Genomic DNA, 12,801 nt, shown 5'->3' with positions numbered 1-12,801 from the left:
GCCCACGTCTCACACTGAGCTTTATCACTAATATTATAAGTTTGAACCTGGCAACATTGATTAATATTTAGGTATTATTATATTTTTAGGGTATTATTGCATTATTATATTTTCATTAACCTAGCTTACAGGAGCAAGGAAACTGAGATTCTTAGTACCAAGTATTGTAAGGATATATCATAATATTTAATCTTCCTTCAGTACTTTTGCATTCCTTGAGTAGGAATTGAATGAAAACAAGGTGGAGGCTTTCAGGGCGTTACTTAGAGTAGGAGTTTTATTGAGAGAAGTGCCCTCATTTGAGCTATAGGAATTCACTCATTTTTTAGAGGCAGTTCTGAAAAGAAAGTATTTGACAGAAAATTTGTTCAGTCCCAAGTAAAAAATAGTGACAAAGAAAAAGCATTTAATTTTTTTTTTAAGCCAAGACCACAAAAAATGATGAAAGGGAACATCATGTTAAAAATGAAATCATTTTTTAAAATGTGATCCTTTAATTTTCCTAATGTGTTTCCTTCATTTTTCAGTATAAATAATTTGAGAGCTTTTCATGTTAGCAAATGAAAAAAAGTTTCACTGTAAGTTTTTTCTTAGCTTTGCTACTTTCACTGCTTTATAAAGTACTTTGATATATCTCGATGAGAAGGACTACACTAGTAACTAAGCTTTTTTTAAACAAAGCAGCCACAAATCAGTCGCATATACAGTTTCAATTCCACTGACAAAACAACAGTTCTGTGAGAAGCAGGGATATGGAAAAACCATGATAATTCATATTATGTGATTGTCGTCCTCCAGTGCATTTTATAATTCTGATTAAAATTACTGGCAGCGCTTTGTGTGCATCAAAGGAAAAACAGCTCCAGGAACTGACATCCTGTTAAATGTGGAAGAGCTATTAAGGGCTAGTGGTTCAGTGTGGTAGATTTTGAAAACTTCCTAATGAAAACCCTAAGCTTTTCCAGGCAGTAATGCTGGACGGTGTAACCAAAGGCGACCAGCAGTGCATCCCTATTTTCTGTTGCGATTTATGATGGTTTTAGCATGCGCAGAGATTTGAAGAGCAGGGTTTTGAGCATTATCTTTTTCAGGGCCCCATTCTTCTCATCTTACTTGTTAGAAACAATATTAGATCCTAAGGTGTTAAAAGAAAACTGCTAGCTTTCTAAGCCTTTACAAAATGTATGCATCATATATTTTTTCTGGAGTACACCTTTTATTATGCACTGAAATAAACAGGTAAAATTAGGCAAGTTTTGATAGAGCCATAAAGTTGCAGTTGAGAAGTTTTGCATTTTTTTTTCCTGCTACAACCTGTTTTTAAAAGATAAGTTGGTTTTGACTCTTCATTTTAATTATATAGCAGGTGCCTTGTCTTAGCTAGGAAAAGTCTTAATGTAGTTCATTAAAACCCAAAACACAGGTCTGAATGAAATGATCTTCTGTTTCCAATCTCTTGATGGTTGCAGCTATTATTTCCATATATGCTAAGGAGAACACGTTTGGTCCAACAAAGTTTCTTTACAGTGATAATGCTTTCCCATACAAGCTGTCCCGTTAAGCAAAGTTAATCAGATATTTACAGGATCCCGATTTATCTATGTACAAAACCCGAGGAAGGCCCACGCATCCGTAATTATTACAAACACTGGCATTCATCGTGAAGCATCTGTAAGTGCTTTAAACACAGAATTGGCTTTTACCCGCACTGAATGTTCTTGTCGGAGTGTCAGAGTACAAACTTGTAGGTGTAGAAGACCTGATCCTGCAGCGCGCTGTTGGACACACTCGCGGGTGAAAGCCTTTGAAACCTCTTGCACTGGTGTGAAGGGCGGAATTCTACCCAGCCTTACCCATGCAAATAATCTTTATCCTTAGCACTGCTAACATTGACCTAGCTTGTCAATTAGCTATTAAGTGACTAATGGGTTGTAAGTGATTTGCCCGAGGTTGCACTTGAAAAGTGGTGGCAGAGGCAGGCGTAGAACTTCCATCTGTTCCATACTACCAAAGGGAAGCGTAGGATAACGTTTTAGATGACAGTACGGTACATCACCTGACAGCCTAGCCATGTGTCGTCACAGAAGTGGTTAATTTTACAGTGTCACTGGATGAGAGAGACATGTACTGTGACAGTAAAACGTAGGTAGCTGTCTTTATTTGCATGCTTCAACAGAAGTCTGTATGTTTTGTGTATTAGAATCCCCTATATTTGTCCCTAAGAAAGGAACAGAACGCATATATCACCAGATATTCTCCCTCGTTAGGTTAATTATCTTTGGCTTATGTAGTAGCTTAATTTTTCTTGCCCTATCAATAGCCCTGCTGCAAAGAAATACAACATAAAGCCCACATCTGTGTTATTGATTGTCTAGAAAGTGGCGAGTTCAGGCTGCTGGTGCTTCTCTAGTGACAATTTATTTAAAGTGGGTGGGTGGTGGGGTGGGGGGAATCAGTATTACTTGGAAAAAAAAAAAACCAACACCCAAACCCTAGAACTTTCATTTAACATTACAAAAGAGGGTATTGCTTAATCCCTGAAGTAGGAAATTGCTTTTCTTCATGATCCATTGCTTTCATACTGTTTCTGGCTGCTGGTGCCGAAGGATAGAAAAACTATGTTCTCATTCTCTTCTCACTGTATCTATTTTCTTATCCTGTACAAAAACTTGGCTGTTAATTCCTTGTTGAAGTAAATAAAGGGAGGGGAGAGCTTGGCTATGAAAAGATCTTTTTGTCTCAAATGGGCATTTGCAAACAGGGAAGCAAAGCAAAACTTCATGTTGGAAACTGGGAAGGGGAAAAAAAGGAAATTAAGGATTTGAACTAGTATATCAAAGCTGAAGTATATAAGATATTGCTGTTCTTTGAGATGCCAATATGGGTTTATACCTAAATTCAGCAGCGTGTTCCCAGAAGGTGCATGTTGCTAAGGAGTGTTTTTTCTTGTGTTGTGATCTTGTACATATACCAAGAGAAAGAAAAGGACAATTAAAAACAAAAGACATAGCTGGCTGAAAATGACGGCATCTTTTTCACCTTGCTTAAAACTCATTCTTTTTTTTTTGTTAAAAGTGCCTATTGTTTTATTGCTTCTAATATGCCTTGCAAAAATGTAGTGCGTTACAGCTCAGGGCTGGAAAACACTAATGGACTGTAACTATGGAATGATAATTTAACTTCAGAAGTTACAATATTTGGTTAATGATTCCCTGACATTGTCAGGACAGGTCACAGAATGCATTTTAAAGTAATTACAAGTTAGCAGCAGTGGTTTATATTTTCCCCTTAGCAACAGCAGTAGAAGTTATATTTTTCTCTTCTCCTATCAGCGGTGACTCCTGTTTCTTTTTTTAATCTGATTTATTAATATTTTTTTTTCAAATCCATTTAGTCTTGCAAATCATAATCAAAGGTTATGCTGGCAAAATAGCAGTCCAAAAATAATTGTGATAGTGAGGTTTTGATACTGGGATGTAACAGAAGAGATACATGCAGGTTTTCCTTTGAGTTTTTTGCTTGTGCTAGCTATATGAGGAAAATAGTAAGACCACACCATATGCCCAATAAAAGCTTCATTAGAAAGGCATTAGTAGAGTAATCCAACTTACTCTGTGGTTTATTTTATTTAGAACATAATAAGGTAAGTTCATTAGTTTGCAGACTTAATGTTTTCTACTGTACCTCAAAGCAACCAGTAACAATTCCACTGAGATGCTGCAGATCTCACTAACACCTGTCAAGATAAACACATGGCTCTCTAGGGGAATCACCTTGGCAACGTAACTGAGGAAATCTGGAAAAAAGTAAGTCTTTCACACACACAAGAGTGTTACACAATATAAACTTGATTAATGATTTTTCACATGCCTCTGAGGTCATATATCTCTTTAAAGTGGGGGAAAAAAAAGTCAAATCAATTGCCGAAGAACAAATATTTTGGAATGTACAATACTGAATTTGAAATGTATTTTAAAGAACTTGAAGGATGTAGAATAATTATGCAATTTGAATTGAGCCTTGGAAAGGCTGTCTGAGACCAGCAATTGAGTCTCCATCCCCCTAGGGCTAATATATTAGATTACAAGGATTTTTGTAGTGGCAGTATTTGTGCCACTACATTTAAGATTATGTCAGCATTTCCATTTTAAACCGGTATGTTCAGAGGTTCATAACTCAGCTATAGAAAATTTGCTTGGCACTACAAATAAATACGGTTTCCGCACAATGGTGACCCTTTTTCGGGAGGGAAGAAAACAGAAAGAAAAAAAAAGCAAGAAAGAAAAAAGAAAGAAAGAAGCTTAAAGCTAAATAAGTATTTGGACATTTTGAAGTTATGAATGTCAGAAGTTAATGTCTTCTTGCAACTCTGCTTTTTAAATTCATTTATTTCTACAGCTGACTTGTGACACTACTGCTGTCTGGAGTCTAAAGCAATGTGTTAAACTAGGAGGGTGGATGGCATGGCATGGCATGGCATGGCATGGCATGGCATGGCATGGCATGGCATGGCAGCTGTGCCCTACCCCTGCCTTTGTCAAGACTGGTATGGGATCAATGCATTTGGGGAAGGTGGACCTCCACTCTGCAGCCTCTTCTCCACCAAGGCCAGGGAGAGGGTGAGGGTGGGCTGATGATCGTGAATCATCATGAGTGATATCTTAAGAGATCCCATCAGGAAAACCTGCTTAAAAATGCACTGCTGACTCAATTCAGGCACTCCACAACCCTAATGTAGGGTTCTCCTGGCCACCAGTGGGCTTCTAACCAAAAAAACCCAACAACCTGCCATCAACTTTGCCTCACAAGGTCTTTAAACTCAATTTCCCCATTTTAGGGCTCTTGCACTTTGAGTCTGGTCTGAGCTTGGCCTTGATGCAGCTTTTTGTATCTTCAGGTGTCATGTGCAGTAAAGAACAACAGGAGCTGCAGACAACCCACCACGCACACTTCCCCTGTTTCTGGAGGTCTTTCTCAACAAACATTTTGCATATGCTTCACGTGCTTGTACGGGTAGAAAAGATCACAACGCTGGCTTCTGCTTTGGCATCTGCCGCTGATCAAACTTCTTGATGACTAGTTTGCAATCTTTTTTCATGGAGTGGGGTGTTTTGTTGTTTTGTAGGGTTGTGGGTTTTTTTGTTTTTTTTTGGTTTTTTGTGTCCCTAGCTGGGGTATTTGCCGAAGTATTTTAAATTAGTAGCACTGAAGCTGTACTTGGGGATCTCTCTTTTCTGTAGCAATGCAGTGCCGATTCCTGCGGCAGCACTGGTAGAAATCAGAGAGACTTTTGCAGGTTCTGCAGCAGTCTAATTGCCCGTAGAATTAACTGCTCATGCAGTAGTCCAGAGAGAACGTGAGTACAGCCTGCCCTGCTCGATACAGGGCTACAAATCTTTTAAACACCTCCAGGTATATACAGGTGGATTCGGCCCTAATTCCTGTGGCTTTACATTGGAATGAAAGTGGGAATCTACGCAAAGTGTTAGCACACTTTGAGCAAAGTTAGATACACACACCAAAAAAAGAAAAAAAAAAAAAAAAAGCAAAAAAAAAAAAAGCAAGAAAAATATGAAATTAAGTGGCTTTGCAGCACTGGTAGCCAGCAAAAGACAGCTCCCAGCGGAGTATGAGCCATCCTCCTCAAGGCAGGTCAAGTCAGGGCTAGCATAAGTAAGGGTAGATGGACTTGGCAAAGTGCCCTGATGACTGATGGACCAACCAAGGGCTATTTGAGAGCAAGAGGGAGCTTCCTTTCGGAGTCCAAATTTCCAAATTCACCGTTGGAAAATGTTCTTCTACCAGCCCCTTTATTCTAAATTGAAAGGATCTGGCTTACGTGCATGGTTTCAATAAAATGAAACGAAATAAAAATCAGCTTGCTTTTGACAGCAAGGAATAGAAAGAGATTATTTCTGTCGTTATACACACAGAGTAAAGAAACATTTATTATGAAGATTTAAGCCTATTTGGATGGACAGATTTATGGACGGGAAGACTTAACTGTACCAGGGTTTATTTTGAACTCTACATACAGAGAGAATAGCTGCACTACAGAGAAAGCAGCCTAAGTATTTCCATTGCAAACTCCCCCCCCTTTTTTTTTTTTTCATGATCACCCAAAATTTGAATTTCTGTGGATTTTATGACTGCACAAAAACTCCATCCATCATTCCTAGAATTACATTTTTTACTTTCCAAGTCTCTGAGTATTTACATGATAAAGTTTATTGACTTCCTTTCTAAAGTAAAGAGTCTCTGCCCTAAGTGATGTAGGATTAGGATGCAAAGAGGACACCGTGATACAAAGATGACAGGCCATGGATCAGTACATTGCAATTCATTGGTGTCTGAAAACAGCATTCTCTGCTGTTTCAAAGAGGAAAAATTAACACCCCCAATGTTACCAGGCATTGAAACATCTGAAAATCAGACATTTTTAGTATCGGGACATCCTGTCTATAGGGTCTTCATTTTATCAGTTTATAGCGGTAAGTGGAGACATATAGCTTGAATGTTTTCTTTGCTAAGTTGCTGCCTGTAGGATGGATAAACATAAATTCTGGCCTGCTTAACTGCAATCACAAAATGTCCACAGGCTTTTAAATGAAGTGAGATTCTATACTGAGTAGCGGAGAAAAGCTATAACAGAAAAATATAGGAAGTGTGTTAGAGTGTTCATTGAATACTGTTCCCTGTGCCACAGATACATGTTTGTGGAGGTTTGTTTTCTGTCTGAGTTTGCTGAACAACACTTGAGGGTCAGCAGTTTGAGAGTGGATATTGCAGCACCAAGTGTGGGATTTCATCTCTGGAGAACAGAGGTGACCAGAGAAGCCTTGCTGCATAAGGTGGCACTTAACCTAAAGGAGCCCTGAATTTAATTGACATCTTCTGCTAGCCTCAGGCATGGTCTGCACTTCTGTTTTGCTGGTGTTGCCAAAATTGTTCATCTTCACTGATATAGCTGTATTGACAAAATGTCAATGTAGGGAGAGATGAGTGTACCAGCAAGAAGTTTCTGATTTTATCTGAGGGAGCGATGCAAATTATACTCATGGAGGTACTTTTTTTGTTTATATAAATCTTCTTTAGGAGCATTTGGTGTTTATAGGATAATAGCATTAGAAGAAACCAGGGAAAGATTTGTTTTTACAATTACAGATATATTCTTGCTCATAAACTTAGGAACCTACTGGTAGCAACAGAGTTCACTTGGTGGAAACAACTTCATTAAAAGTTACATAAACTACCAACGTGACCTGCACAGGGTAAGTCTTAAATGGGGTTAAAAAACCATTAAATTCACCTCACTGAGCTAAGTTTCCAAAATACTAAAAACTACCTTGTGAACACTGTGGTTTATTTTCATACTTTATGTGCTATGCCTGTTATGGGATGTGTATTTGTTTATGCAAACTCTTGGTTATTGCTTTCTTTTTTACCACTTCCTTCTTTGAGTGAACCTTCACAGACTGATACCGCTGGGTTGATTGTGTTGGGAGTGCATGATTCTGTACCCTTGGGGATTAAAACCAGATTATTTCAACTTCAGCTAGTCCTCAGCTAACAAAGATTCATACTCTTCTAAGTCAGCAGGAGGTAAAAAAGCAAGAAGTTTAAATAAGAAATGTTGCTTACCATCGGTTTTCATAATGTTTACTTGCAGATGCTTTTAACTTTTACTTTTCATTACAAAGCTAAACTCTGACTGCTAGGACACCTGATTAAGCTTTTTAAATAGAATCATAGGATCGTTGAGGTTGGAAAAGACCTTTAACATGGAGTCCAACCATTAACCTAACACTGCCAAGTCCACTGCTAACCCATGTCCCTAAGCACTGCATCTAAGTGTCTTTAAATACCTTCAGGGATGGTGACTCAACCACTCCCCTGGGCAGCCTGTTCCAGGGCTTGACAACCCTTTTGGTGAAGGAATTTTTCCTGATCCCCAATCTAAAGCCCCCTTGGCACAACCTGAGGCTGTTTCCTCTTGTCCAGTCTCTTGTTACCTGGGAGAAGAGACTGACCCCCACCTGCCTACAACCTCCTTTAAAATACAACATGAAAAGACTAGAAGTATCTAACTACCAAGATTTGCTTCAAATTGGAAAGCAGTGCTTGTTGTTACCACAAAAAAAATGGAGCGAGAGAGGATTTTACTTCCTGGAATTTCCTTCTTTTGCCTGCCTGTCCCCAGATGCCTGCCACCCGCTTTCAAAAACACTCCCTTCTTCACCTTCCTTTTCACCTTTCCATTCTTTCCATTTTCAATCTTTTTATGATATGTTCTGCAAATTACTTCTCCCTGTTCCTCACCTGTGTAGTATATCACCTTTCCCCTCCCTGAAACTTGGATCGTCCCTCTCTTGTTTGTCTCCGTGGTCCAGAGTGCGAAGCCAAGGAAATGTCAAATGTTATTAAAATTAGAGCTAGTACATCCAAAAACGAGAAGCACATCACCAGATCCAGGAAGGGATGCTTACGTAGGCATCAGTCGCTCCGTTCACATTTTAACTGGGTACCTAAATAAATTCAGATGCCTAAAGAGCTTTGTGGAGACTGGCCTTTGTGTCCCCAACTCTTGGTGTGGATGCGCAGCAGCAAAATAATCCATTAATTTAACAGTCCCTAAGTAGTGTTTAACATCATAACATAACACCTAAAAATGACCCATTATAATCTATCTGATGCAAAAAACTTCTCTAAGTAGTCTCCAAACAGATTTAAACTAGAAAGTTTAGTGGCAGTTATGTGTGTGCGCTGCATAAATAGTACACATTTAATAAAGCTGAGCACTTAAACACCCTTTTTATCATCAGTAAAATATTAAATTAATTACCTTTGAAGTACCTAAACATTTTATTCATTTGTCCTTGGTATTTAAGCACTTTAGGCCTGCTTGACACGGTAGATGGCAGATGGAGTAAGAATTTAGAATAAGGGGCTGGAGCTACAAACATACTCAACGACAGAGAAGAACACTTACACAAAGTCCTACTGCATCCACACCGATGTGTAACTTCAACCAAAGTTGAATCAGCTGGGCTGAGGCTGGAAGGGATCTGTGGGAGCAAGGTTACACCTAGGGGGAATGCCAAGGCAGCCGTGCATCCCTGGATGCCAGCAGGGAAATTCCCAGTAAAAGGTAGCACAGCACGGCTCTCGGCTCTCGGCGGAAGCCTTGCAACAGCCAAGCAGAAGTTACGCTAGGCAGGACTTGCCAACCGAAACAGGAGCTGAACAAACACGCAGCCAACCGTACCCTTACGGGGTCGGCAATGCCGGCTTCCTCTTTCAGAGAAGTGCTAGCAATTCGGGGATACTCATCTGTAGGATGTCTAGAATCGTTAAGAACAGTCAGTTAACCACTGTGTGTTTCTAAAACGGCAGCAACATGTGAACAGTTTACCGAAACCCCAGTTCTAGTGACTGATGGAACTATTATGTTTCCTGAGTCAGATTGAGAGAAATCTACTGGTATTTATGGAAAATTTTTTTCCAACGCGTATTACTTGCATGAACAGGAAATATACATCAGGGGCTTTGATTTTAGGAGAGCTGGTGAATCCAGGTTGGTGTTTATGATTTTTTTTGTTTGCCCTTCTTTCCTTAACTCTGAAACTTAAGAGTGTTTTATTGTATTTTATTTTTTCAAAGGCAACAGGGTGCGTCATTTGCATGTGGAAAGTTTGGAAAAATGGGGTTTCTGCCTTCTTTTACACTAAGGCTTGCAGAGTCAGGTTGGAAAAGCCACCGATTTCCCCACCAGCCGCCTGTGGCTGTGGCCAGCCGGGGGTACAGGAGAGCCCCCCCCCCCCCCATCCATTGCGGGCCCCCTGCCGTGCGTGGGTGCCCTCCCACGGAGCCAGAAGGGCTTTGGGCGCTAAGCCTGGCAGGTGGTGGTGGGGGTCTTTCTCCCCGAGTGTTTCCATCCCCGCCTACAGGCTTCCCGCAATGTACCTCGGCGGCTTTGCAAAACTTTGAGTCCGTGGCTGGGCTGCGGGGCAGTGTGTGAGGGATGCGAAACGCCCCGCAGGCGGGGCAGGGGCTCGCCCTTGCGCGGGGGGGGAGTGGGGGGTTGGGGGTGTCGGGGTCCTTACATCGCCGTGTGCAGCCCCCAGCCCCACCCGGCCGGGAAGGGCGTTTCTGCCGGCCTGGGGAGCGATCCGCCCTGTGCTGAGCAGCGCCGGGGCGAAACGCCTGCCTCCCTCCCAAGCCTTCGCAGCTGGGGGGGGTTTGCGACTCCCCCCGGTGTGAATTAGCGAGCGCCTCAGCGAACCGCAGTGGGTTTTTTTGGGTTTTTCGTTGAAATTAACGCCAAACGTATAAAAAAGCATCCTCACACCCACCGCTCGCCCGCTCCCTTTCACGCATCCGCACCCCGCACCCATGATCTCATGCTGCTGAAGGCATGGCACTAGAGCTACGGCAGGCTGGGGGGGGCGTGGGGACACACGGGGACGGTGGAGGGGGCAGAGGAGGATGAGGAGAGCCGGGAGCGTGCGGCTCACCCCCCCTGCTGTGCCCAGGTGCGGTACTGCAGGGGCTGCGCCCCCCGCGGCCGGCTGCTGGGGGCCCCCGCCGAGGGGTGCGCTGCGTTCCCTGGGGTGTAACCCCCTCGCTTTGCAAACGTGACATCTCCCACCCGCGGGGGGGGGGGGCTTCCCCCTGCTTTGGGTGCGCGGTGGGTCCCGCACCCCGGGGGGCGATGCGGGCGCTGGCGGCGCCGCCCTGCAGCTGGAGCGGCGGAGGGGTGGGGGGTTCAGCCCCGAAACGGGGAAACGTGGGTGGGTTTTTGTTTTTTTGGGTGGTTTTTTTTTTTTTTTTTTTTTTTTTTTGTTTTTCTTTTTTTTTTTCCAGCCCACTTTGCGGCCGTGGCTGCGGTGGGCAGCCGAGGTGCAGTGGCTGAGTGGTGCTGGGGAAAAAAAGCCAACCCGGTAACTCTTTGTTAGGCAGCGTGTAATTACCGGTAATCAGAGCCGATGCTCGAACAGACAGAGGGAAATGCCTGATGGGCCAAGTTTAGGCCAAATAAAAGACCCGAAATGGTTCTTTTTTAAGATGAAAGTGGGTTTTCAAGACCCTGGTCCAGCTGAGCTACGGGCAGAGGGGGAGCGCTGCCGCCCTGGGGCTGCCTGCGCGGCGCCGGGGGGGGCGGCGGGCGGGGGGGGGCGGCTCCTGCGCGGCTCTTGCGCGGCCCCTGCGCGCTGCCCGAGCCCTGCTCCGGCACTGCGCGGCTCCCCGCAGGCAGAGCGGCAGCGCGACTGTGTGGGAGCTGAACCCAGCCTCCCTCCTTCGCATAGGCTCGTCCTCTGCATTGCATCCAGGCTCCAGCGATTTGCTGCTCCGAGACTGCAGATTTGCATAGCCCTGCTCCTCGCAAGCATGGGGGTTGTGGTTTTTTTTTTGTTGTGTTTTTTTTGGTGTGCTTTTTTTTTTCTTCTCTCCCCCCCCCCTGCCCGCAGCTTCTTTCATAAGGGTGCACTATTCTCCCTGAAAACATCCTCGGGTGTTACTGTCAGTCGCCAGAGCACTGGGATTGCCGGAGCAGCCTGATCATTGTCTGGCGGGTGTGTGCGAGCGTGTGTGTGCGAGTGTGTGCGCCGGCTGGAGCTGCGCGGCGAGGGCTCACCAGTTTGGGGATGAAAGGAGGGGAGAGCAGCAGTTGGCTTTTTCTCTGCTTTCCCAGCGCCGGCTGATGGAGTGGCATCCCCTTTTTTCTTTCTTAGTAGAAATGTGGCATGATTGGCTACACTGTGGATTACTGAGGATGGGGGAATGCTTGGCACTCTCGTAGCCCTTGCAACTGTGGAGTATTGTTAATGAACACCCGCCCCGGGAAAGCCGAAACTAGCGATCGTTTGAGCGCGGGGCTTTTCCCCCTCTTTCCGAAGGCTCTGAACTGCCTGGATTCTCCGCCTCTGACTATGTCTCGGATTGTTTTGGGTAGAAGAAGACCTGGAGAGAAGGATCCCGATAAGCTTTCCCAAAGGGCAGAGATGGCTGGGCTGGTGCGGTGAGCTGCAGCCAGCGCCGTGCCCGTGTGCCAGCGCGCCCCTGCCCAAACTTTGCCTCCTCTGCCGCGGCCGCTGCTCCGCCGAGGACGCCGCGGGCCGCTCGCCGCCACCGGAGGATGGGGGGGCTCCTCAGGGGCACCCCGGAGCCGGGACCCGCCAGCAGCAGCAGCAGCACCGGGGGCCGCATGGCCCTGCTCTGGATAGTCCCGCTCACTCTCAGCGGCCTCCTTGGGGTGGCGTGGGGCGCTTCCAGTTTGGGCGCTCACCACATTCACCATTTCCATGGCAGCAGCAAGCATCATTCAGTGCCTATCGCGATCTACAGGTCACCGGCTTCCTTGCGAGGCGGACACGGTGGGTTCGGGGGCCGCTCCGGTTACCCTGCATGGGGGGGCGGGGAGGGGGAGCCGTGCCGTGCCGAGCCGAGCCGAGCCGCCCCGCAGAGGTCAGGCGGGGCTGCCGGGACCCCGCGGGCCGGGGGCTGCTGCCGCGCTCGGTGGGAGGAAGAAGAGCGCCGAGGGCGTGTGTGTGTGTTGCGGGCCCGTCCCGCCGCTCCCCTCAGGGACGAAGAGCCGAGGCGGGCGGAGGGCGCTGCTGTGCCCCCCCCGGGGCCGGTGGGCGTGGGGCGGGTGGCGGAGGGGGGTTCTCCCGCACCCCCCCCGCTCCCCATCCCGCCGGAGCCGGCTAGGGAGCCCAGCCCGGAGCCGCGGTCCCCGGGTGGCAGCTTCCCCCCCGCCCCGTACCCCCCGGCCCCAGGGCGGTGGGTGCTGTGGCCCCGCAC

General features: G+C 45.5%; 1 protein-coding gene across 26 annotated transcripts in view; it reads left to right on the top strand.

The window, feature by feature from the left end:
• NRXN1 (neurexin 1) overlaps window positions 1-12,801 on the top strand; it is a 730,254-nt gene that overhangs the window by 432,549 nt on the left and 284,904 nt on the right. For 4 of the 26 annotated variants that reach the window (XM_037405542.1, XM_037405541.1, XM_037405540.1 and 1 more), the window contains exon 1: window positions 11,470-12,374. The exons of the other annotated variants lie outside the window; for them this stretch is intronic. In XM_037405542.1, coding sequence (XP_037261439.1) covers window positions 12,137-12,374 — 238 coding nt within the window. In that variant the 5' untranslated portion in view covers window positions 11,470-12,136. Of the gene's footprint in view, window positions 1-11,469; window positions 12,375-12,801 lie in introns of those variants that run through there. 26 annotated transcript variants of the gene reach the window in all.

The sequence above is a fragment of the Falco rusticolus genome, chromosome 12 (genome assembly GCF_015220075.1).
Source record: "Falco rusticolus isolate bFalRus1 chromosome 12, bFalRus1.pri, whole genome shotgun sequence".
NCBI classification, from domain to species: Eukaryota; Metazoa; Chordata; class Aves; order Falconiformes; family Falconidae; genus Falco; species Falco rusticolus.
This window is presented reverse-complemented; position numbering and strand designations above follow the sequence as displayed.